The sequence below is a fragment of the Trachurus japonicus genome, chromosome 23 (genome assembly GCF_045865225.1).
Source record: "Trachurus japonicus isolate A0001 chromosome 23, Traja_1.0".
Lineage (NCBI taxonomy): Eukaryota > Metazoa > Chordata > Actinopteri > Carangiformes > Carangidae > Trachurus > Trachurus japonicus.
The window spans coordinates 3,934,059-3,958,757 of record NC_140929.1 but is presented as its reverse complement, the minus strand read 5'-3'; the positions used below and the strand labels follow the sequence as shown (position 1 = coordinate 3,958,757).

At 42.5% G+C, this 24,699-nt stretch overlaps 2 protein-coding genes across 3 annotated transcripts in view; both read right to left on the bottom strand.

Annotated features, from left to right (window-relative positions):
* The window catches only part of LOC146962356 (apoptosis-associated speck-like protein containing a CARD), a 34,120-nt gene that overhangs the window by 5,111 nt on the left and 4,310 nt on the right, over nucleotides 1-24,699 (bottom strand). The gene's annotated exons all lie outside the window — the stretch shown is intronic.
* LOC146962357 (apoptosis-associated speck-like protein containing a CARD) lies at nucleotides 616-23,474 on the bottom strand. Of its 2 annotated transcripts, XR_015035104.1 has the most exons (4): nucleotides 23,401-23,474; nucleotides 22,014-22,296; nucleotides 20,288-20,662; nucleotides 616-799 (listed from the first exon to the last, which is right to left on the bottom strand). XR_015035104.1 is itself a non-coding variant. In XM_085769569.1 (3 exons), the coding sequence occupies exons 2-3, from the start codon at nucleotides 22,285-22,287 to the stop codon at nucleotides 20,358-20,360; spliced, it is 579 nt and encodes a 192-aa protein (XP_085625695.1). In that variant the 5' UTR covers nucleotides 22,288-22,296; nucleotides 23,401-23,474; the 3' UTR covers nucleotides 20,172-20,357. The 2 variants fall into 2 exon arrangements, 1 of the variants encoding a protein (XP_085625695.1); XM_085769569.1 differs by lacking the exon at nucleotides 616-799 and having other exon boundaries at nucleotides 20,172-20,662.

The following is a 24,699-nucleotide window of genomic DNA, read 5'->3' as shown; positions in this document are numbered from 1 at the left end:
TTTGTATATTATAATGTACTAAGTATGTTTGTATTTCCGTTGATAACATGGACCCCCTCGAAAATGAGATGGCACATCTCAAGGGGCTATCCTGTAAAATAAAGTATAAAGTATAAATGTGTGTTTGGGTGTAAATAATTTACATGAGAGAATGAATAAATTGGTTACAAATTCAACAGAGTAGTATATATACATAAACACACACACAATTTTTTCTTTTTTTAATAACACATTGGTCGATACCAACAGCACAAGTATCGGAATCAGTATCGGGAGGGAAAAATTGGTATCGGAACGTCTGAATGGTTGGTGTATGGCCAATACAGAATAAAGGTGTAATGACCCAGACCCAGCAGATGGAGTAAGACACTCAAGAGACTCATTTTATAGCTGATGTTTTTTTGTCCTTTTCCATTTAGTTTCTCTATATACTATAATCTAATCTCTTTTTTTCGTTCTATCCTCTTTATAGTTACTATAGAGACTGCATTTAACTAGGCCTATATCTTTTATATTCAATAACCGAACTTGCAACAATAATAATCATGTACAGTAGGCTACATCCATGCAGGCGTAGTACTATACTATACACAAACACACACAATTTTTTCTTCTTTCTTTTTTTTTTAATAACACATTGGTCGATACCAACAGCACAAGTATAGCAATCAGCATCGGGAGGGAAAAATTGGTTTTCAGAATGTCTGAATGGTTGCTGGAGTATGGCCAATACAGAATAAAGGTGTAATGACCCAGACCCAGCAGATGGAGTAAGACACTCAAGAGACTCATTTTATAGCTGATGTTTTTTTGTCCTTTTCCATTTAGCTTCCACATAAAAACCTGACAGACCGTTTCTACACCAGCTTCAGCTGTGTTGACAGGCAGCGATCAACCTCACACAGAGCTCTGATCAGAGCTGAGGAAGCTGCTTCTCCTTTTTTTCGCGCTGTGTCGATCACAACTCGAGCTTTGTCTGATTTGTTTGCTATCGCGGCAGCAGACTCCATTTCAGCTTCAGTTACCACCCCACAGTCCAGCAGTTTATCCAGCAGCCGATGAAGAGTCGGTTTAGAAACCCTCGCAATGAACTCTTTTCTGCTGAGTCAGCAGAAGCACAGCACAAGTATCGGAATCAGTATCGGGAGGGAAAAATTGGTATCGGAACATCTAGTTCTGAATGGTTGGTGCATGGCCAATACAGAATAAAGGTGTAATGACAAAGGCCCAGCAGATGGAGTAAGACACTCAAGAGACTCATTTTATAATGTTACGATGTTTTCTTGTCCTTTTCCATTTAGCTTCTTCTTGTCAGGTTGTGGGGGAAACAGGACCCAAATGCAGACTTGGTTCAGGGACAAAAAGGGATTTATTGTTACTCACAATCCACAGGAAACACAGGAGCAAGGAACACAGGACATGAACGCAGGAGATAATGACAACAAACCAACAAGGACAAAGGGAGACACTGAGGTTAAATACAGTACATGAGGGAACGAGAAACAGGAACTAAACTAACTAAACTAGGACACAGACCCCAACACACACGAAAACAGACCTTCAAAATAAAACAGGAACTAAACTAAACAGGGGACACAGAGAACGTGACACTTCTGGTGTCGGACATAAAAACCTGACGGACCGCTTCTACCTCAGCTTCAGCTGTGTTGACAGGCATCCAACCTCACACAGAACTCTGATCAGAACTGAACAAGCTAGCAGCCTGTTGTTGGAGGATTAGAACCAATGTGGGATACTCAGATTCTCATACGAGACACTCGGAGTCGGTCCTAGATCCTGTGCAGAAACACTCTGCATGAACTCAGGCCGAGATCTCGGCACTGTGACTCTCGGAGTCTGAACCGAGATGGGGGAGGATGAGAGCCACTTCACGGTACTCGGATTCTGAAACGAGACCCTTGGAGTCTGTTGTACAATTTGTGAAAAAACACTCTCGATGGCATTCTCAGTGGACTTTACCGCCGAGACACTCGGAGTCTGAGCTGGAACCCGTGCAGAAACACTCTTGGTGGACTTCGGCCGAGACTTCGGCTTCTTTACCGCCGAGACACTCGGTGTCTGAGCTGGAACCCGTGCAGAAACACTCTTGGTGGACTTCGGCCGAGACTTCGGCCGAGACTTCAGCCTCTCTACCGCCGAGACACTCTGAGTTGGAGCCAAGAAGTTGGAGAATAGGGCACACTCCGGGAAACTCTGATTCTGATACGAGACACTCGGAGTCGGTCCTAGATCCTGTGCAGAAACACTCTGCATGAACTGAGGCTGAGATCTCGGCACTGTGACTCTCGGAGTCTGAACCGAGATGGGGGAGAATGAGCGCCACTTCACGGTCCTCGGATTCTGAAACGAGACCCTTGGAGTCTGTTGTCCTAGTTGAGAAAAAACACTCTCGATGGCATTCTCAGTGGACTGAGGCTGAGCAGACCTCGGCCTCTTTACCGCCGAGACACTCACAGTGGGAGCTGGAACCCGTGCAGGAACACTTTTGGTGGACTTCGGCCTCTTTACTGCTGAGACACTTGGAGTCAGTCCTAGACCAGGACCTGAGAGAAAAAAACACAGAAACATACTCATGTTCAAAAAGCAAAGGTGTATGCACAGTAGGGATGCAGTGGATTGCCGTGCTGCCTTGACATGAAACTTCACAGGGTCATAATGTAGCTTCACCAACTTGTTGAGCATGTTTGAGAGCAGAAATTAAACTGATGGGTTCAACTGTGTAGGATTAGTACACGTCAGAATAAAAGAATAGCTACATTTTCTACTACCACTTGAAGGCGCTTTGAGTAAGGAGAAATTATAATATATAGTTGATGTACAGAAAAGCTTTTGATAACTGAAGATGCCAAAGTTGTCTGGTTGAGGTGTGGCAAATCTGGAGTTGATCAGATGAAAGCGTGCATGCACGCATCTACTTTGAAAGAAATGGGTTTGTGACACTAGGCTACATCAGAACGACCCCCCGTGCATGTATACTGTCATACAGGCGCCTGTCATCTGAATTTGAGTTTACTGCGTTCTGCTGATATTAACTTGGGTGGGCAAAAGGTTTTACCTTTGGAAAATGTATAGGGGATGAAATCATGTAAAAGTGGGGGTGTTGAAACACCCCCATCCCTCACGGGTGTAACGTCCATGGGGTCCTCCCTTGCACCCCTGCTGCGCTTGGGCCCTAATAATAAGAAACAGCACAATTTCAAAAGGGTCCTCATCAGACAACGTTGTCGTCACTCTGGCCCATAATTTCAAGCAGGTTTCAAGCAGGTTCATCAGAAGAAATACCCTAATAAGAATAATAATAGAGACAAAGTTGTTATTTTCATCAATCAACTAACCTCTTGGCTTTGACTTGATAAGATCGTTCCTGCCGATCTTCTCCAGAATGTTCCTGGTTATCTTTTGAGCTGTGCGACTCTTGTATTGTTGTATCATAGCTCCACCATCTCCATCCTGTCTGCCTTCTCCACCTTAGACGCTGGGATTCTTGAGCTGCCTTCCAGGACGCCATCTTCTTTCAGATAAAACTTGAAGCGCTTAAACTGCTCTTCATTTAAATCATCCAGAGTATTGAAGAGCTTCACCCTAATGGTCGACATTATGACTTACTGCTGTGAACATGAGAACGTTTCCAATGAGACTTTTTTATTTGAACATCTGGATTGCAAATAACACAAAGTAATGGGAATGTCCTTATCTTTATACACAAATACGGCAAAATAACCGAGCAGCCCGCCATTACTGCAGTGACAGCTCCCAGTCAGGGAGCGATGGGTTCTGTGCATGAAGCGGGCATTTGAATGCAAGCGCCATGAAGAGGACCTTTTCTCTTCTGTAAATATGTCTAAGAAGGCTGGGAGGACATGTGCCGTCCTCGGCTGCTCTAATATCAACAAAACACAGCCCCTTACTTCAGGAGGAGTGTCCGTGTTTAGACCGTAACGTTACGTACAGCGTGTCAGCAGCAGCAGCAGCAGCCGCCAGCGACGCAGTCACAGCTGACCTGTACAACCTGGCTACCCTCCCTTCTCACCGTTACCTTCACATCGTGGTAAAAGTGGACGGTCTGTGAATGTCTCACTGATCCTTCAATATGATGTGATCATGGTCGTCTAAAAGTCGGTGTAAAATATGTCCGACCCATCCGGAGCTCAGGTAATTTTGACCATAAATCGGAGACCTGTAATTGACGTTTTTTCTGATCATCGGAGGCCAGCTGATCAATAAAATATTCTTGAATATCTAAAACAAAGCACAAGTTGTTGTTTTTATTCATGTAGCCTGTCCACATGATTAAATATCCCGCTGCTGGCTTGCTAACGTCAGCACGCATAACGTACCGGTATGTTATATTTATGATACAGTCTCTTATCTCCCTGTTACTCTAATCTTTCCTGCTAATCGCTCAAACAAATGATTAATTCCTAAATTAATATTGGTATTCATGTAAGATACCTTAATCAGTTACTGGGGGGCACTAAACATCACCAATGCAGCCTATTTATGATGCTGTCATAGAGAATCAGTTTACTATGACTGACACATGTCACCGCAGCAATGGCGCCGTTTAGGGATGTCACAATTAGGCTACTTGTTTTCACAATTAATCGCGGTATTTAATGCCACAATTAATTGATCACAAAGATTCCTAAATACCGTCACTTTCCTGTGTCAGCAGATGTGCGCCAAAGTAAAGGTAAATGCACAGATACTGGTCCATTTACCTAACGTAGCATTGAATTGGTAGGAATTTAAATGCTAGAGTGTAATTTGTAATTAAAAAAATTAAAGATTAAAATTAACTTAAACGTTTGGTATAGATGACAATTAATGACTTGAATATTTCAAACACTTCCCCTGGCGGATTAATAATTGGTCATATTTTAATAGATATTTAAAATATTTTATAATTAGTATATATTTTAACTATATTTCATTTTACACATTAATAGTGTTGTGAAATTAATTAATGTATAATAATCATGATAATCGTAACACCGTGATTCTATTTCTCTGACAATAATTGTACCAAAAAAATCTATTATCGTGACATCCCTAGCGCCGCTGCAAGATGGCGGCATACACAAATCGCTCGCCGAATTTGTGTATACTATAGCAAATAAGACCCTTATTTGCTATAGTATAAAGATAAGGTTAAAGATAAAGAAGGTTATAAAGATTACCCAAGTTACCCAACTCCCCAGTGATTATCAACACAACATATCTCAACAATTATATAGTTTTTTTTTATGATTTTACATAGTGAAACTCTTTATAAACACTGTGTAAATTGTTGTAGGCTGCCACCTCAGCCTTCCTCTGTGTTCTATCTGTTGAGCTTCCCTTTTCCCTTCACTCAAGTGCCTGTCAAATAAATGACCTCTGACTGCCATCTAGTGGCCAGTCTTTCATTGAGGGAGTGAAGCACCCTACAATGTAATAATTTACTGAAAATGTAATAAAATTTGTACTTGACTCGATCGAAAATGTAATAAAACCCAATAATGTAATAAAATATCCTGACTGATATTGTAATAACATTTTTACCGATAATGTAATAGTATTACATTATCAAACTGCTCACGAAAAAGTGTCCAGTTTCTGGAGCCCTGAGGTGCGAACCAGATAAATGTCTTTACAACAATACGCGCTAGAGCTCATGGGGAATGCAGTCTTCATTTCGGAAAAATGCTTTTGCTTTTGAAAACTCCGTTCAGCTGCTTTAAGATTAAAAATATTATGAAGAAAAATTGGAACATAATTGAATATGATAAGACACAGCTCAACTCAAGTTGTGACCTTTCTGAAGTCTAAAAGACAGAGTTTCTCATAGTCATCTACCAGCTGTACAGCCTAGTAATTGGCTCAAATCAGAATTAAAGGGGTGTTACAGATGTGGCAATTGTCCCCACTGCACCAATATTGTAAAGTCTAAAAGCTTTCAAGTTAAAAATAAGACGTTTTATAAACTTGAATGCCCTGTCTGCCAGGTTTTCTACACAGGCCGCACAAAACGCAGGCTACAAGATTTACTTGCAGAGCATAAATATACTATTATTTTATTTATAACATGCTTTTGTTTTTATTTATTGTATTTTTTTACCAGGGAACATCTATGCATGGGACAGCGGATGGAAATTAGCCTGTGGCTACAATCCGGCTTGTTTACGATTTTGTTTCGTTCATGAACTTGCACTGTCCCACTTTAAATAAATTGAATTGAATTGAATTGGATAGGTAATCAGGACTACACCATGGCTAAACACTACATAGACCATGTCCCAGAGGCAGATAGGAAAAGTCTGAATCAAAAAGAAGCAGAATGGATCTACAAGCTGAAAGCTGCAGCATATCCAGGGATCAATGATGACCTCCACCTTACTCCTTTGTAAAAAAATTTCATTCATACTATTGTTTTTTCCCCCTTGTGTTACAATATTCCTGCATTCCTGTTGAGGTTGTGTTTCTTCTTCTGATGATGTCCTATTTCCAGTGTCACCTTTATATATATATTATTATATGTGTGTGTGTGTGTGTGTGTGTGTCCCCGCCTTTGTCGTGGATCTATTGGTCCTCGTCCCTACGTCGCCACATTCACGCGCATCCCTTGGCTGCACACACAGCCCTGCATGCCGTTCTCTCTCCTCATTGGATAAAGCTTGTAGGATACAAGGAAGTATACAAGAAGTTTTCTCCTCGGCTCAGAGCAGAGCAGAGTGACTGACAGACCCGTGTTTCGGACCAAACACTCTATGTAAGTGATTGCTGTCGGAAGATATAACTATTTAAGACTTATATTAACACAAACATTCCGCTTACTTCTGCTTTAAGTGAACCTTTGCTTTGAATATATGGAATGAACTCTGAATATATTGAGTGAACCTTTTTGGGAGGGGGGGGGGGCATGGCATCTGTCCGACCTCCCATTTCTCCGACTTAACCCTAACCCTAACCCTAACCCTAACCTTAACCATAACCATAACCACAAACCTCTTTAATACATCGGATTAATGGGTAGTCAGAGAAATGGGCGGTCAGACTTTTGGGCGGTTGGACTGACGTATTCTCCCCACACTGGAGACCCCAGGTACTTCTTCACTTAGGTAAATCTCATTGTATACTAATAAGTATGACAGTAAGATGTCAATTTGTCAAGTATTACATTATCAATTTTGAATAAAAAGACCCACCTGAAAATGTAATCAGTGTCTTTTAATAAGGGGCTGCTAGACTACCCCATATGTCGTTGTTGTGATTGTGGTTGTTGTTGTTGTTCTGTTGTTTTTGTTGTTGATGTTGTTGGTATTGTCACTGTTCGTATTGTTCTTCTCCTGTCTTGTGCTCTTAATTGGACATAAATGATCTATCTATCTATCTATCTATCTATCTATCTATCTATCTATCTATCTAATAGTACATTATCTATCTATCTATCTATCTATCTATCTAATAAATTCCCAATAATGTAATAGTTTTATTACATTTTCAATCGAGTTACGTGCAAATGTTATTACATTTTCAGGAAATTATTACATTATGGAGCTACATAGCCGCCAAATAAAGGCTTTTTATTTTTACATTTTTATGTTTCACTCATGTGATTAATCTAATCTCTTTTTCTCTTTCTGTGTTTCCTCTTTATAGTTTTCACCGTGCTACCGTGCACAACAATATGCACCCGTTCGAATATCTCCGCCATCTTTCTTTTGACACTTAGCTACACAAACTACTGTATATTGTGAAAGTTTATTATGTCTACTGATTAACTTTGTTTTGGGTTCGTTCTTTGGGCGAAGAAAGTTTCATTACCTTGCTAAGTAGTTTCGGTTCGATTCCTCACTTGACTCTTTGTTCATTTAGTGTGTGACTTCGGTGCGGTGTGTGAGTACGTGTGTCGCCGAGGTCCCGCCATGGATGTATTGGGTCCCGCCAAAGTCCTTCTAGGCAATATTAGAACAATATTAGAGCGTCTCTGGTCCATGGATGTATTATATGCTCTGGTCCCGCTCGGTCCCGCTCTTCTTCAAAACCCCGGAAATCCAGAAAAACTCCGCCCACCGTCTTTCCTCTTCCTCATTCCGGCAGGCTGTAGGCTACGCTATCCAGCGTCATGCTGCCCTCTACCGGTCATATCCAGATCTAACTAGGCTTTATCGACAATATAATACATCCATGGGCTTTATATAGGTCAGGCACACCTGGATTAATCAGTTGGTCCAATAATGTAAGACAGGAAAAGAGCTGGCTTATTTCAGGAAGTAGTGGAGCTGTGCATAAACCCCATTTTCCCATAACCCAGTAGAGTGTTTTTGCTGGTCTTTACACCAGCATATCTTTGTTTACACCCAGACTAGAGTGCTAGACAGTGGTGGACAGTAACGGAGTAAATTTGTGAGTGAACGGAGTGAATTTCTAGGAAGGCTGAAAAGTAGGCTACTCATTACTTTCAGGTCTGCTCTTTTTTTTTCTTTCTAAAATCCTATTGGACACAAGCTGTGTTTGTGAAAGAAGGAAACCCTAACCCCTAAAAGCAGCACATCAGTGCAGCTGCTTTCAAAGAGTTCAGAAACAAGAGTTAAAAGCGCCTTAAATTCATTTAGAAAAAATTATAGTAATTCATTGATGTGAAAAATAAGAAATGTACTCTTACTCTTACTTTTACTTAAAGTAAATTTAAAAGCATGTACTTTTGGATACTTAAGTACCTTTAAAAGCAAGTACTTCTTTACTCTTACTCAAGTAACATGTGTTTTGCCCACCGTCTTTACACCAGTGTATCTAAATGTTTACACCCAGACTAGAGTGCTAGACAGTGGTGGACAGTAACGGAGTAATTCTGACATATTTGATGCACTCAAGTGGATATTCAACTCTGACACTGCTCAAAATTTCCGTTTAAAATGATGTTTCCTCCTGTGATTTTATTATATCTTTTATATTCAATAACCAAACATGAACCAGGCCTTGCAACTATAATAATCATGTCACATCCACGCAGGAGTAGTACTAGGCTATATACAGTAAACACACACACATTTTTTTTTTTTTTTTTTTTTAATGACACTCTCATTATTGGCCGATACCCACAGCACAAGTATCGCATTGGTATCGGGAGGGAAAAAATGGTATGAAATACATTTATCTTCCCCTGGTGTCAGACATAAAAACCTGATTGACCATTTCTACATCAGGTTCAGCTGTGTTGACAGGCAGGGATCAACCTCACACAGAGCTTTGATCATAGCTGAAGAAGCTGCTTCTCCTTTTTTCCACACGGTGTCGATCACCTGTCGAGCTTTGTTTGCATGGTTTGGTATCGCAGCAAAACACCCTTTTTCAGCGTCAGTTACCACCTCACAGTCCAGGAGTTCATCCAGCAGCTGATCAAGAGTCGCTTCAGAAACCCTCGCGACAAACTGAGTCCGAGCAGACCTCAGCCTCTTTTCTGCTGAGACACTTGGAGTCTGAGTCGGGACACTCGGAGTCGGAGCCGGGACACTCGGCGTCGCTCCTAGACCAGCACCTGGGAGAAAGAAACATAGAAACATACTTGTGTTCAAAAAAAGCACATCTGTGCAGTAGAAGCATTACAAAGACAGGTGTATGCACAGTAGGGATGCAGCAGATTGCCGTGCCGCCGTTACGTAGGCTACATGAAACTTCACATTGGGGCGGCAGTGGCTCAGGAGGTAGAGCGGGTCGTCCAATAATCAGAGGGTTGGCGGTTCGAATCCCGCTCTCTCCCAGTCTCTGTTGTAGTGTCCTTGGGCAAGACAAGTTTACCACCACCGGTGTGAATGTGTATGAATGAATAATGGTTGCTGTACGCGCTTTGGGTATTGGGTAACAATAGAAAAGCGCTATATATATAAATGTAATCCATTATTATCACAGGGTCATAACGTAGCTTCACCAACTTGTTGAGTGTGTTTGAGAGCAGAAATGAAACTGATGGGTTCAACTGTGTAGGATTAGTACAGGTCAGAGGAAGTAGTTCACACCAACCAATGGTGGAAATCGGGCCAAAAATTAACTATTCAAATCCTGCAGTACGCTCCGTTGGCTCCTCTCCTCTCCTCTCCAGTACCTGGCTGCTCAGTCCCGGTCCCGGACTGAGAGACGTCACCGCTGCCTTCACCCGTCTTTGATCCCTCTGGTCAGTGCTCAGAGCGTTTAGATCCGTGTGTCCCACCTGAGCTCTCTATTAATCCACTGGATCATCACACACACACATATTATAAGTGTGTGATTGTCGCTGCAGCTGCTGCCTGTTCGTCACTATATGACGAGTTGGGCCCTGTAGCGATTTGTGTTTATTTATCTAAACAGAGCGCGAGAGAGATGAACACACATGCTGTCATTGTATGCATCGGATCAAATGTCATTCTGTCCCTTCGTTCATCCAGCTCTCTGTCCACACTCTCCATGGCGGAAACGATTACCACGCGCAAAACCCTCATTTACATATTGTGGTTTGCACGTGTTTTCATTTAGCGGGTTACTCTTAGTAGATCTTAGTGCACTAACCAAACACGCAATATTTTAGCGGATGCAAACAATTTAGCGCCCGTTATCTGGGACCTTAGTAAATCCGGCCCTAAGTTGTTATTTTTATCAATCAACTAACCTGCTGGACTTGACTTGAAGTTTTTCACCAGATCGTTCCTGCCAATCATCTCCAGAACCTTCAAGGTGATCCTTTGAGCTTCGTCATGCTGATATTGTTGTAGCATTAACTCCACCATGCCCGTCTTGTTTGCCTTCTCCAGCTTCGCCCCTCCAATGCTCGAGCTGCCTTCCAGGACACCATCATCTTTCACGTAAAACTTGAAGGAGTCAAACTGCTCTTCTTTTAACTCCTCCAGAGTTTTCAAGAGCTCCTTCCTAATGGTCGACATTATGACTCACTGCTGTGAACATGAAAACATTTACAATCAGACTTTGTTATCTGACCGTCTGGATTGCAAATAACACAAAGTAATGGGAATGTCCTTATCTTTATACTAGGCTATAGCAAATAAGGGTCAATTACCCAAGTTCACAAAACTCCACCAATGATTATCAATACCACAATCATATCAACAGTTTCACTTTCTGCTTTAGTGAATCCTCGAAGTAACACACTCTTTATAAACACTGCAAACACTGAGTTAAAATCATCTTTTGAGACTTACAAATTGTAAAAGTTCATTAGGCTATTATCTACTGATTAACTTCGTTTTTGGTTCGTTTTTTAAACAAAGAAAGTTTCATTACCTTGCTGACAAGTTCCCAGTTTTCCGCCTTCCTCAACTGTCCTCAGATGTGAAGTAGTGACGCGTTTGGACTTGCTTTACCTGCTACGGAGGCGTGACCTTCCCGTCAGAGGTTTGATTTGATCCGCTGGTGGATTCTTTCTCTCAGAGTGTCTCAGGGAATATCTTGCTTGTAGGCTAGAGCACTAAAAAAAAACCTCATTGTAGCCTATATCCAATCATTGTGATAAAATATATGAAAACAATAAAACACAATTCAAAAATGAGAGTTGTTGTAAATTGATAAAGCTTCATATTTAAAAGCAGAGCAATGTTCAGCTGCCAGAAATGAAGCAGCCTCCTCTCTTGACTTGTTATTAATGATCATATTTGCATCAACAGTGTTGCTTCAGGCTGTGATCACGCTTTTGTTGTATCGCTCATACTCTTTCCATTACAACAAGCTGCTCCTCCTTGGCTGAAATCAGCAGCCATGGTCGCTCCATTAAAAAAAAAAACTTTATTGACAGGTAAGGAACATTACAATCATGAGGTCTGACAAAAAGAGATAAAAACACCTTAAACTTAGGATTAGTTTTGAGAAATATGTGTTTGTGTGTAAATAACTTACAAGAGAGAATGAATAAATTGGTTACAAATTCAACAGAATTAAATAACAATGGACATATTTTTGGTGAATAGGTATCCATTATTCAACTCCAGAGTGTCCTAACAGTGAAGAGCCACAGAAATACACCTTTTCCGTTTAAAATGATGTTTCCTCCTGTGTAGTCCACCTCGGTGCATGGTAACTGTTGCAGATGATCTCGAAATATTTGCATTTTTGCCTTTATCATTACTACTAGAGTCTGTAATTCAACTAGCAGGGAGCACACAGGAAGACAGAACAAGGACTTCAAACTAAAACAGGAACTAAACTAGGACAAAGACACCAACACACAGGAAAACAGACCTTCAAAATAAAACAGGAACTAAACTAAACAGGGGACACAGAGAACGAACACTTCTGGTGTCAGACATAAAAACCTGACGGACCGTTTCTACCTCAGGTTCAGCTGTGCTGACAGGCAGGGATCCACCTCACACAGAACTCTGATCAGAGCTGAACAAGCTACTTCTCCTTTTTTCCACACGGTGTCGATCACCTCCCAATTCAATTCAATTCAATTCAATTCAATTCAATTCAATTCAATTCAATTCAATTCAATTCAATTCATTTATTAAGGACTGCACAACAAGTCGGCAGAATTTGCTTTCGGCACAGCATAGTGCCAGCACATAGTACTGTGTGGCAACGGACATCAGTTATACATTTAACATACATGAGCAGACATAAACATTAGACCAGATATTTACATACAGACTATACATTTAACACAGATGGAGTATGGAGATGAGTGGAGTTCAGTAGCCTGATGGCAGTGGGAAAAAAGCTGTTTTTGAACCGGGTTGTTTTTGTTGAAATGGACCTAAAGCGTCTGCCAGAGGGCAACAGTTGAAACAGGTGGTTAGCTGGGTGTGTTGAATCAGAGATTATTTTATGTGCTCTTGTTATTGTGCGTTTATGGTAAAGTGAATCAAGTGATGGGAGGGGGGTGTTTGTGATTAGATACGTTGGAGTTTGCTGCGTGAGTGAGTGTCCAGACTGCCGTACCAAACTGAGATGGATGCTGTGAGGATGCTTTCTAGGATGGCTGTGTAGAACTGGAGGAGGAGATTGCGTTTGACTTTGTATTTCTTGAGCTGCCTGAGGTGGAATCGTCTTTGGTTGTCCCGAGCTTTGTCTGCTCTGTTTGCTATCACAGCAGCAGACTCCAGTTCATCGTAAGTTATCACCCCACAGTCCAGGAGTTCATCCAGCAGCTGATGTCGAAGAGTTGCTCCAGAAACCCTCGAGATGAACTGAGTCCGGGCAGACATCAGCCTCTCTTCTGCCGAGACACTCCGAGTCGGAGCCGAGACACTCCGATTCGGAGCCGAGACACTCCGATTCGGAGCCGAGACACTCCAATTTGGAGCCGAGACACCTCGAGTCGGAGCCGAGACACTCCGAGTCGGAGCCGAGACACTCCGATTCGGAGCCGAGACACTCCGATTCGGAGCCGAGACACTCCAATTTGGAGCCGAGACACCTCGAGTCGGAGCCGAGACACTCCGATTTGGAGCCGAGACACTCCGATTTGGAGCCGAGACAATCCGATTCGGAGCCGAGACACCTCGAGTCGGAGCCGAGACACTCCGATTCGGAGCCGAGCCACCTCGAGTCGGAGCCGAGACACCTCGATTCGGAGCCGAGACACTCGGAGTTGGAGCTGAGACACCTCGAGTCCGAGCCGAGACACCTCGAGTCGGAGCCGAGACACTCCGATTTGGAGCAGAGACACCTCGAGTCAGAGCCGAGACACTCCGATTTGGAGCCGAGACACCTCGATTCGGAGCCGAGACACTCCGATTTGGAGCCGAGACACCTCGAGTCAGAGCCGAGACACTCCGATTTGGAGCCGAGACACCTCGATTTGGAGCCGAGACACTCGAAGTCTAAGCCGAGACACTCCGAGTCGGAGCCGAGACACTCAGAGTCAGAGCCGAGACACTCGAAGTCCGAGCCGAGACACTCCGAGTCAGAGCCGAGACACTCCGAGTCAGAGCCAAGACACTCGAGTCCGAGCCAAAACACCTCGAGTCCGAGCCAAGACACCTCGAGTCCGAGCCGAGACACTCGGAGTTGGAGCTGAGACACCTCGAGTCCGAGCCGAGACACCTCGAGTCAGAGCCGAGACACTCCGATTTGGAGCCGAGACACCTCGAGTCCGAGCCGAGACACTCCGATTCGGAGCCGAGACACTCGAAGTCCGAGCCGAGACACTCCGAGTCGGAGCCGAGACACTCCGACTCGGAGCCGAGACACCTCGAGTCCGAGCCGAGACACCTCGAGTCGGAGCCGAGACACCTGGAGTCCGAGCCGAGACACCTCGAGTTGGAACCGAGACACTCCGATTAGAAGCCGAGACACTCCGATTCGGAGCCGAGACACCCCGATTCGGAGCCGAGACACCTCGAGTCGGAGCCGAGACACTCCGATTTGGAGCCGAGACACTCCGATTCGGAGCCGAGACACCTCGAGTCGGAGCCGAGACACTCCGATTCGGAGCCGAGACACCCCGATTCGGAGCCGAGACACTCCGATTCGGAGCCGAGACACCTCGAGTCGGAGCCGAGACACTCCGATTTGGAGCCGAGACACTCCGATTCGGAGCCGAGACACCTCGAGTCGGAGCCGAGACACTCCGATTCGGAGCCGAGACACCTCGAGTCGGAGCCGAGACACCTCGATTCGGAGCCGAGACACTCCGAGTCGGAGCCGAGACACCTCGAGTTGGAGCTGAGACACTCAAAGTCCAAGCCGAGACACTCCGATTCGGAGCCGAGACACTCGAAGTCCAAGCCGAGACACCTCGAGTCGGAGCCGAGACACCTCGAGTCGGAGCCGAGACACCTCGAGTCGGAGCCGAGACACCTCGATTCGGAGCCGAGACACTCGGAGTCGGAGCCGAGACACCTCGAGTCGGAGCCGAGACACTCGAAGTCCAAGCCGAGACACTCCGATTCGGAGCTGAGACACTCAAAGTCCAAGCCGAGACACTCCGATTCGGAGCCGAGACACTCGAAGTCCAAGCCGAGACACTCCGATTCGGAGCCGAGACACTCGAAGTCCAAGCCGAGACACCTCGAATCGGAGCCGAGACACGCGGAGTCGGAGCCGAGACACCTCGAGTCGGAGCCGAGACACTCGGAGTCGGAGCCGAGATACTCGGCGTCGCTCCTAGACCAGGACCTGGTAGAAAGAAACATATAAACATACTTGTGTTCAAAAAGCCCATCTGTGCAGTAGAAGCATTACAAAGACAGGTGTATGCACAGTAGGGATGCAGCGGATTGCTGTGCCGCCGTTACACGAAACTTCACAGGGTCATAACGTAGCTTCACCAACTTGTTGAGCATGTTTGAGAGCAGAAATGAAACTGATGGGTTCAACTGTGTGGGATTAGTACAGGTCAGAGGAAGTAGTTCACACCAACCATGGTGGAAATTGGGCCAAAAATTAACTATTCAAACCAAAATGGCCGACTTCCTGTTGAGTTTAGAGATTGGGACCATAGGGCTTTTTTGTGTCTTGATGAGTTGTATGAGCCTACCAATTTTCATGCTTTTAGGTGATACACACCGGAAGTGATCCATTTTACAAATGTTTGAGGGGGCGCTATTGAGCCAATTTAACCCCACCCAATACCAATGACTATGAAATACGGAATATTTCACTAGATCTGACCTGTGCACTAAGTTTTATGAGTTTTTGAGCACATAAGCCTTCAAAAATATGATTGTTGTTGGGGCAGAAGACATTTCACAAACAAATTACAATAGGACTCTCGCACAGCGAGATAATAAACAGCCAGATTTCCACAGGGTCCTCAGACAGTTTGGGGCCTAATTACAATGGAGCCTAATAAACATTATAATTTCAATAGGTCTGTCGGAAGGAGGACCCTAATATCAATAGAGACTAAGTTGTTATTTTTATCAATCAACTAACCTGTTGGACTTGACTTGAAGTTTTTCACCAGATCACTCCTGCCAATCTTCTCCAGAACCTTCAAGGTGATCCTTAGAGCTCCATCATCCTGATATTGTTGTAGCATTAAGTCCACCATGCCCGTCCTGTTTGCCTTCTCCAGCTTTGCCTCCCCAATGCTTGGGCTGCCTCCCAGGACACCATCATCTTTCACGTAAAACTTGAAGGAGTCAAACTGCTCTTCCTTTAACTCCTCCAGAGTTTTCAAGAGCTCCTCCCTAATGGTCGACATTATGACTTCCTGCTGTGAACATGAGGACAACAATCAGACTTTGTTATCTGACCGTCTGGATTGCAAATAACACAAAGTAATGGGAATGTCCTTATCTTTATACTAGGCTATAGCAAATAAGGGTCAATTACCCAAGTTCACAAAACTCCACCAATGATTATCAATACCACAATCATATCAACAGTTTCACTTTCTGCTTTAGTGAATCCTCGAAGTAACACACTCTTTATAAACACTGCAAACACTGAGTTAAAATCATCTTTTCAGACTTATAAATTGTAAAAGTTCATTAGGCTAATATCTACTGATTAACTTCGTTTTTGGTTCGTTTTTTAAACAAAGAATCATTACCTTGCTGACAAGTTCCCAGTTTTCCGCCTTCCTCAACTGTGAAGTAGTGACGCGTTTGGACTTGCTTTACCTGCTACGGAGGCGTGACCTTCCTGCCAGAGGTTTGATTTGATCCGCTGGTGGATTCTTTCTCTCTGAGCGTCTCAGCTGAGGGAATATCTACCTCCACTACATCTGCTCAGCTGTTGAGCCGAGCATCAGGAGGCCACTGACAGAAGTTGATCGTTCGCAGCAGGACAGATAACCAGATGGATAATCAGTAAAGTTAATCATTTCACTTTGATGTGGCCGCATGAATAAATACATTTCAGTGTTTCACAAATTTTGAATAGATCTACGGCTATTTTCACAGTTAAAATGGTCTTTGTTGTCATTGTAAAGAGACAATATGAGATTTGCTTGTAGAGCATAAAAAAACAGCCAAGACACCTCGAGTCCGAGACGAGACACCTCGAGTCCGAGCCGAGACACTCGGAGTCGGAGCCGAGACACTCGGAGTTGATCCTAGACCAGGACCTGGGTGAAAGAAACATAGAAACATAAAAAAAAAAGGGAGATCCTCCGCGCTTCAGCTTGACGAACTCTGGACCGGTGCGTCTCAGGGCTGGAGACGAGCAGTGGAGACAAAGGGAGGACGCTGGAGCACACGGTCAAATAATAAACATTTATTGAGGTGCGGCTGCTGACGTTTCGACACAAGGTCTTCTTCAGAGCAAACGGAGCTGTTCAGTGGACGGGGGGTTTAAATCCCGTGCCTGCATCTCTGATTGGGAGAGTAGGGAAACACGTCATATCACAACGGCTCACGTGACTACCACAGCAATAATACAAGTGTAATGAATACAATAAAGTTACAATGTATACAGGGACATGATTTCAATCAAGAGCATGATTAAATATACAAAATAGTAACAATAGTACAATAAGCCACGTAAGGGCACCATTCATAAAAAACAAGACAAATTCATCTCTTCGTTAAGCCCATTTGGCTCCATGGTGTTTAGGGTAAAAATCCAGAAGGCTTCTCTCTGCAGGAGTTTTTTGATAATGTTACCACCTCTCGATGGTGGGATGATTTTTTCGATCCCCCAGAATTTGAGGGTGGCAACTGAACCATGTTTGGCCTGATCATAATGCCTGGCCATTGCATATGTCAGGTTTTTAGTCCGGATGGCATTTTTGTGTTCAGCGATCCTGACTTTGAGTTGTCTTTTTGTCTGTCCAACATAAACTAAACCACACGGACACTTCAACATGTAAACAACATGAGTTATTAACTGTAACAGCACTCATGTTGTTTACATGTTGAAGTGTCCGTGTGGTTTAGTTTATGTTGGACAGACAAAAAGACAACTCAAAGTCAGGATCGCTGAACACAAAAATGCCATCCGGACTAAAAACCTGACATATGCAATGGCCAGGCATTATGATCAGGCCAAACATGGTTCAGTTGCCACCCTCAAATTCTGGGGGATCGAAAAAATCATCCCACCATCGAGAGGTGGTAACATTATCAAAAAACTCCTGCAGAGAGAAGCCTTCTGGATTTTTACCCTAAACACCATGGAGCCAAATGGGCTTAACGAAGAGATGAATTTGTCTTGTTTTTTATGAATGGTGCCCTTACGTGGCTTATTGTACTATTGTTACTATTTTGTATATTTAATCATGCTCTTGATTGAAATCATGTCCCTGTATACATTGTAACTTTATTGTATTCATTACACTTGTATTATTGCTGTGGTAGCCTATCACGTGAGCCGTTGTGATATGACGTGTTTCCCTACTCTCCCAATCAGAGATGCAGGCACGGGATTTAAACCCCCCGTCCACTGAACAGCTCCGTTTGCTCTGAAGAAGACCTTGTGTCCAAACATAGAAACATATTTGTGTTAAAGCACATCTGTGCAGTAGAAGCATTACAAAGACAGGTGTATGCACAGTAGGATGCAGCGGATTGCTGTGCCGCCGTTACATGAAACTTCACAGGGTGAGGGGTCATAACGTAGCTTCACCAACTTGTTGAGTATGTTTGAGAGCAGAAATTAGACTGATGGGTTCAACTGTGTAGGATTAGTAGGCTACATGTCAGAGTAAAATAAGGCATTTTCTGTTACCACTTGAAGGCGCTTTGAGTAAAGAGAAATGGCGTTGATGTACAGAAAAGCTTTTGATAACTTAAGATGCCAAAGTTGTCCAAGGTGAGGTGTGGGTTTGTTCTGGCAAAAGACACTTGGCTACATCAGAACGACCCCCCGTGCATGTATGCTGTCATCTGAATTTGAGTTTTCTGCGTTCCGCTGATATTAACTTGGGTGGGCAAAAGGTTTTACCTTTGGAAAATGTATAGGGGATGAAATCACCTTGCTGTAAAAGTGGGGGTGTTGAAACACCCCCATCCCTCACGGGTGTGACGTCCATGGGGTCCTCCCTTGTACCGCTGCTGCGCTTGGGCCCTAATAATAATAAACAGCATAATTTCAAAAGGGTCTTTATCAGACAATGTTGTCGTCACTCTGGCCCATAATAAACATTTGAATTTCAACAGGGTCATCAGAAGAAATACCCTAATAATAATAATAATAGAGACAAAGTTGTTATTTTTATCAATCAACTAACCTCTTGGCCTTGACTTGATAAGATCGTTCCTGCCGATCTTCTCCAGAATGTTCCTGGTTATCTTTTGAGCAGTGCGACTCTTATATTGTTGCACCATTAGATCCACCATCTCCATCCTGTCTGCCTTCTCCACCTTAGATGCTGGGATTCTTGAGCTGCCTTCCAGGACACCCTTGTCCTTCAGAAAAAACTTGAAGCCCTTAAACTGCTCTTCATTTAAATCCTTCAAAATTTTCAAGAGCTTCACCCTGATGGTCGACATTATGACTTACTGCTGTGAACATGAGAACATTTCCAATGAGACTTTTTTATTTTAACATCTGGAATGCAAATAACACAAAGTAATGGGAATGTCCTTATCTCTATAAGACCCTTATTTGCTGTTGTATAAAGATAAGGACATTACCCAAGTTACCCAACTCCCCAGTGATTATCAACACAACTATCATATCTCAACAGTTATAACTTTATGATTTTACATAGTGAAACTCTTTATAAACATTGTGTGAATAACAGTAAATTGTTGTAGGCTGCCACCTCAGCCTTCCTCTGTGTTCTGTCTGTTGAGCTTCCCTTTTCCCTTCACTCAAGTGCCTGTCAAATAAATGACCTCTGACTGCCATCTAGTGGCCAGTCTTTCACTGAAGGAGCAACGTATGTCTGTGCTGCTGAGTCTCTCCTTTGTTTGGATTATTTGTGGTTTTCTGAGTAAATTTCTGGACTATGTAGCCTACTATGTAAGAAAAAACATGTGGGGAAAGAAAATCTACTATGTGCTCATGGACCCTTGTTTCCATCTATATACTATAATCTAATCTCTTTTTTTCGTTCTATCCTCTTTATAGTTACTATAGAGACTGCATTTAACTAGGCCTATATCTTTTATATTCAATAACCAAACTTGCAACAATAATAATCATGTACAGTAGGCTACATCCATGCAGGTGTAGTACTATACTATACACAAACACACACACAATTTTTTCTTCTTTCTTTTTTTTTTAATAACACATTGGTCGATACCAACAGCACAAGTATAGCAATCAGCATCGGGAGGGAAAAATTGGTTTTCGGAATGTCTGAATGGTTGCTGGTGTTTGGCCAATACAGAATAAATGTGTAATGACCCAGACCCAGCAGATGGAGCAAGACACTCAAGAGACAAATTTTATAGCCTACTGTTATGGTGTTTTCTTGTGTCCTTTTCCATTTAGCTTCCATTTAGGCATAAAAACCTGACAGACTGTTTCTACATCAGCTTCAGCTCTGTTGACAGGCGGTGATCCACCTCACACAGAGCTCTGATCACATCTGAGCAAGCTGCTTCTCCTTTTTTTCGCACGGTGTCGATCACAACTCGGGCTTTGTTTGCTCTGTTTGCTATCACGGCAGCAGACTCCATTTCAGGTTCAGTTACCACCCCACAGTCCAGCAGTTTATCCAGCAGCTGATCGAGAGTTGGTTCAGAAACCCTCTCGATGAATTGAATCCGAGCAGACCTCAGCCTCTTTTCTGCTGAGACACTCGGAGTCGGAGTCGGTTCTAGACCAGCACCTGGAAGAGAGAAACATAGAAACATACTTGTGTTAAGAAAAGGGGTCATAACGTAGCTTCACCAACTTGTTGAGCATGTTTGAGAGCAGAAATTAAACTGGTGGATTCAACTGTGTAGGATTAGTAAGTAAGTAGTAGTAAAAGAAGTCATTTTCTATTACCACTTGAAGGCGCTATGAGTAAGGTGGAATTATAATATGTCATAAGCTTTTGATAACTTAAGATGCCAAAGTTGTCTAGTTGAGGTGTGGCAAATCTGGAGTTAATCAGATGAAAATCCTAGAAGTAGTTAGTTCACACCAACACATGGTGGAAATCAGGCCAAAAATTGACCATTCAAATCAAAATGGCCGACTTCTTGTTGAGTTTAGAGAATGGGACCCTTGGTTTTTTTTGTGCATCTTGTATGAGCCTACCAATTTTCATGCTTTAAAGGTACAAGCCCGGGCGGCTGGATTTACTGGACTAACGATTTTTTTTTCTCCGAATTGCACACCCGCCCCTCCATCCAATCAGGAATCACAAAAACCACGCCCCCATTGCTCGGTTAGTGCGCATGCTTCATTGCAGCCGGAGACTGTTGTATGTATTGTACCACAAGCAGAGCGATTGATATAACAGAGTGGCGACAGCAGCCGCTCTACTGAGCTGATCTGCCGGGCCCGACCTCCGTCGTCATCCCGGGGGAGAAAACGAGCCAAGTAACTTCTGACGGTCATTGATATGTCAAATCACTTATGTCATCAATTACTGTCTAATACTTAATCGATATACTCAGATTTTTATATTTTTGCCATAAAATGAGCCGCCCGGGATGGTACCTTTAAGGTGAAACACACTGGATTTGTTCCATTTTACAAATGTTTGGAAGGCCGCTATGGGCTCTTTGCACAGCTCCACTACTTCCTGAACTTAAAGCTGCTCCTTTGTTTCCTGTTTTACATTATTGGGCAAACTGATTAATCCAGGTAGGTCTGAGTAGTCACAATGGTCAGACACACCTGGATTAATCAGGTTGTCCAATTGTGTAAGACAGGAAATAAAGGAGCAGCATTAAGTTCAGGAAGTATTTGCCCCACCCATTTCCAGTGTCTTTGAAATATGGAATATTTTACTAGATCTGACCTGTGCGCAAAGGTTTATGAGTTTTTAAGCACAGATAAGCCTTCAAAAATATTATTGTTTGGAGCGAAGACATTCCACAAAGAAATTACAATAGGACTCTGGCACCCATTGGTGTGCTCGGCACTAATAAACATTAGAATTTCAATAGGGTCGTTGGAAAGAGAACCCTAATAATAATAGACCCTATAATTAATAGAGATAAAGTTATTTTTATCAGTCAACTAACCTCCTGGACTTGACTTTTTCAAACTTTCGGCAAGATCGTTCCTGTTGATCTTCCCCAGGATCTTCAAGGTGATCGATTGAGCTCCATCATCCTGATATTGTTGCACCATTAGATCCACCATCTCCATCCTGTCTGCCTTCTCCACCTTAGACCCTGGGATTCTTGAGCGGCCTTCCAGGACACCATCATCCTTCACATAAAACTTTAAGCACCTAAACTGGTCTTCACTTAAATCCTCCAGAGTATTTAAGAGCTTCACCCTGATGGTCGACATTATGACTTCCTGCTGGGAACATGAGAACGTTTACAATTAGACTAGACCATCTAGATTGCATATAACACAAAGTAATGGGAATGTCCTTATCTTTATAATACAGCAAATAAAGGTCCCAAGTTCACCGAACTCCACCAGGGATTATCAATACAACAACCATATCTCAACACTTTCACTACTGCAGTGAAGTTAGTTTTAAGTTGGATATTTGACAGACATTCGCTCCTTCTCAATACATTAAAAATTCATAGAAAATATAAGATGTGGTCAAATGCAATAAAAACAGGTGTGTCTCATAGAGGAGGCTTACCCCTACTATCTATTTTGAGTCAACAGGTCACATGACCTGGGAGTTATTGAGCTATAAGGCTCATATTTACAGTATAAAATACATTAAAAATTCATATAAAATATTATATTTGTTTAAATCACAAAAAAACAGGTGTGTGTCATAGAGGAGGCTTAGCCCTACCGCCTTGTGTTGAGTTTGAGTCAACAGGTCACATGACCTGAGAGTTATTGAGCTCTAACGTTTTTATTGCATTAAACGAATGTAATATTTTATATGAATTTTTGATTTATTTTATACTGTAAATATGAGCATTATAGCTCAATAACTCCCAGGTCATGTGACCTGTTGACTCAAAATCAACACAGGATAGTAGGGGTAAGCCTCCTCTATGACACATACCTGTTTTTATTGCATTTGACCACATGTCCGCCACATATCCAACTTAAAACTAACTTCACTGCAGTACTTTCACTTTCGGTTTTACATAGTGAATCCACAATCTTTATAAACACTGCAAACTCTGATGCGGCAGCGTAGAACAGTCACACCGAGAAAAAAAAATACTTTCACGTTATATTGGAAAAACATATTGTTAAAACGTGAAAAGATATTGTTAAAACAATAAACTTTGCGAAAAGTTTAAAGTACTGAGCCCCCCCCCCTTTTTTTTTCTTGGTGCGGCAGCAGGACGCTTCCGTCAGAAGTTGCCTATCTAACAAACAGACTGACAAAAACTAGAGCCTATTGTGAAAAGTGAATTATGTTGTCTACTGATTAACTTCGTTTTGGGTTCGTTCTTTAGATAAAGAAAGTTTCATTACCTTCCTCCTGAGAAGTTATGTCGTGTATCTTCCGCCTTTTTTCGAACCGCCACCAGATGTGAAGTTGATGCACCTCCCTCATCAGCTCATGTTACAGAAGCGTTGACGGTGTCCACGCCTCCTGCTGTCAGCTCGCTCCTGCAGGACTGAGCTGCTGTGTGTGACAGCTGCATAAGAGCTCCCTCATCGCGGTTATCGTCCCATTTCCACAGTTTTCCTATATTTTATGACCAGAAATGTCTGTTTTGAAGTTTTCCTGTTCTGCTGTTTCTTTTTCGGACCTTGTGCGTCTCTTTCCCGTTTCTTTTTCACATTCTTTCTGGCCATCTGCCTGTTCCACCGATGTAAACTTTATTGCGGCAAGGGATTTCGTATGATGTTGCATTTATTGTCTGCTTGTATCTTGTCCTTTGTGTGTACTGTAGCCTAGGTATTCTGTAGCCCATGTGTGATTTTAATATTGCCTTCTTCTTCTGTGGGGTGTAGAAATGTTTTTTCCGTTTTCCTAATTTAATATTACCTGTTTCATCTATTGTTTTCTAAACTCTGTTGCAGAAGATTTTGGCAACCATAGCTAAGGAATAACCTACCCTGAGTTTCCCTGTCACAACTAAAACTAACTCAAATTCTTTTTTTCTTTTTTTTTTTTAAATTGTTCCATGCATGGGCATTATTGACAAACTGAGATTACAATTTACATATTCCATGCCTGGAAAGCATCTTAAATTAGATGGTCTGCCACATTACTTACTGTATTTTTAATACCAAACGAAAAGAAAGGAAAAAGAAGACACTCTATTATGGCCAATCACTTCCTAATAAAAATTTCCATTCCATATGAATTTATAATTTTCTATAGCTACCTTCTCTTAAACTCCAGAATGTCCTTACCGCCTTTGAAATTATCGTGTAGAGCAGTGGTTCTCAAACCTTTTTACATGATCAAGGACCCCTAAATTGACACAAATTAGACCACAGACCCTCATTGGACAAGATTTTGAAGCAAACACCAGAAATACACAAATATTTGTTCTGAGACTGAAGAACGTTACTTTTTTTAGTCAATGTAAGATTAAAATTAGGGCCAATAGCATGAATTTTTGTAAATATTGTAGAGACATTTCTGGGGGGGAAAAAACTGGTACAATTGCTCTAAAAACGTTTAAAGTTACACTTCTAAAAAAAAGTGGTTAAAATTCTCAACAAAAAAATAAATAAATTCTAGAAAAAAGTGGTAAAAATTTCTTTAAAAAGTGGTAAAAATTTCTCAAACAAAGGAAAAAGATAATAATAATAATA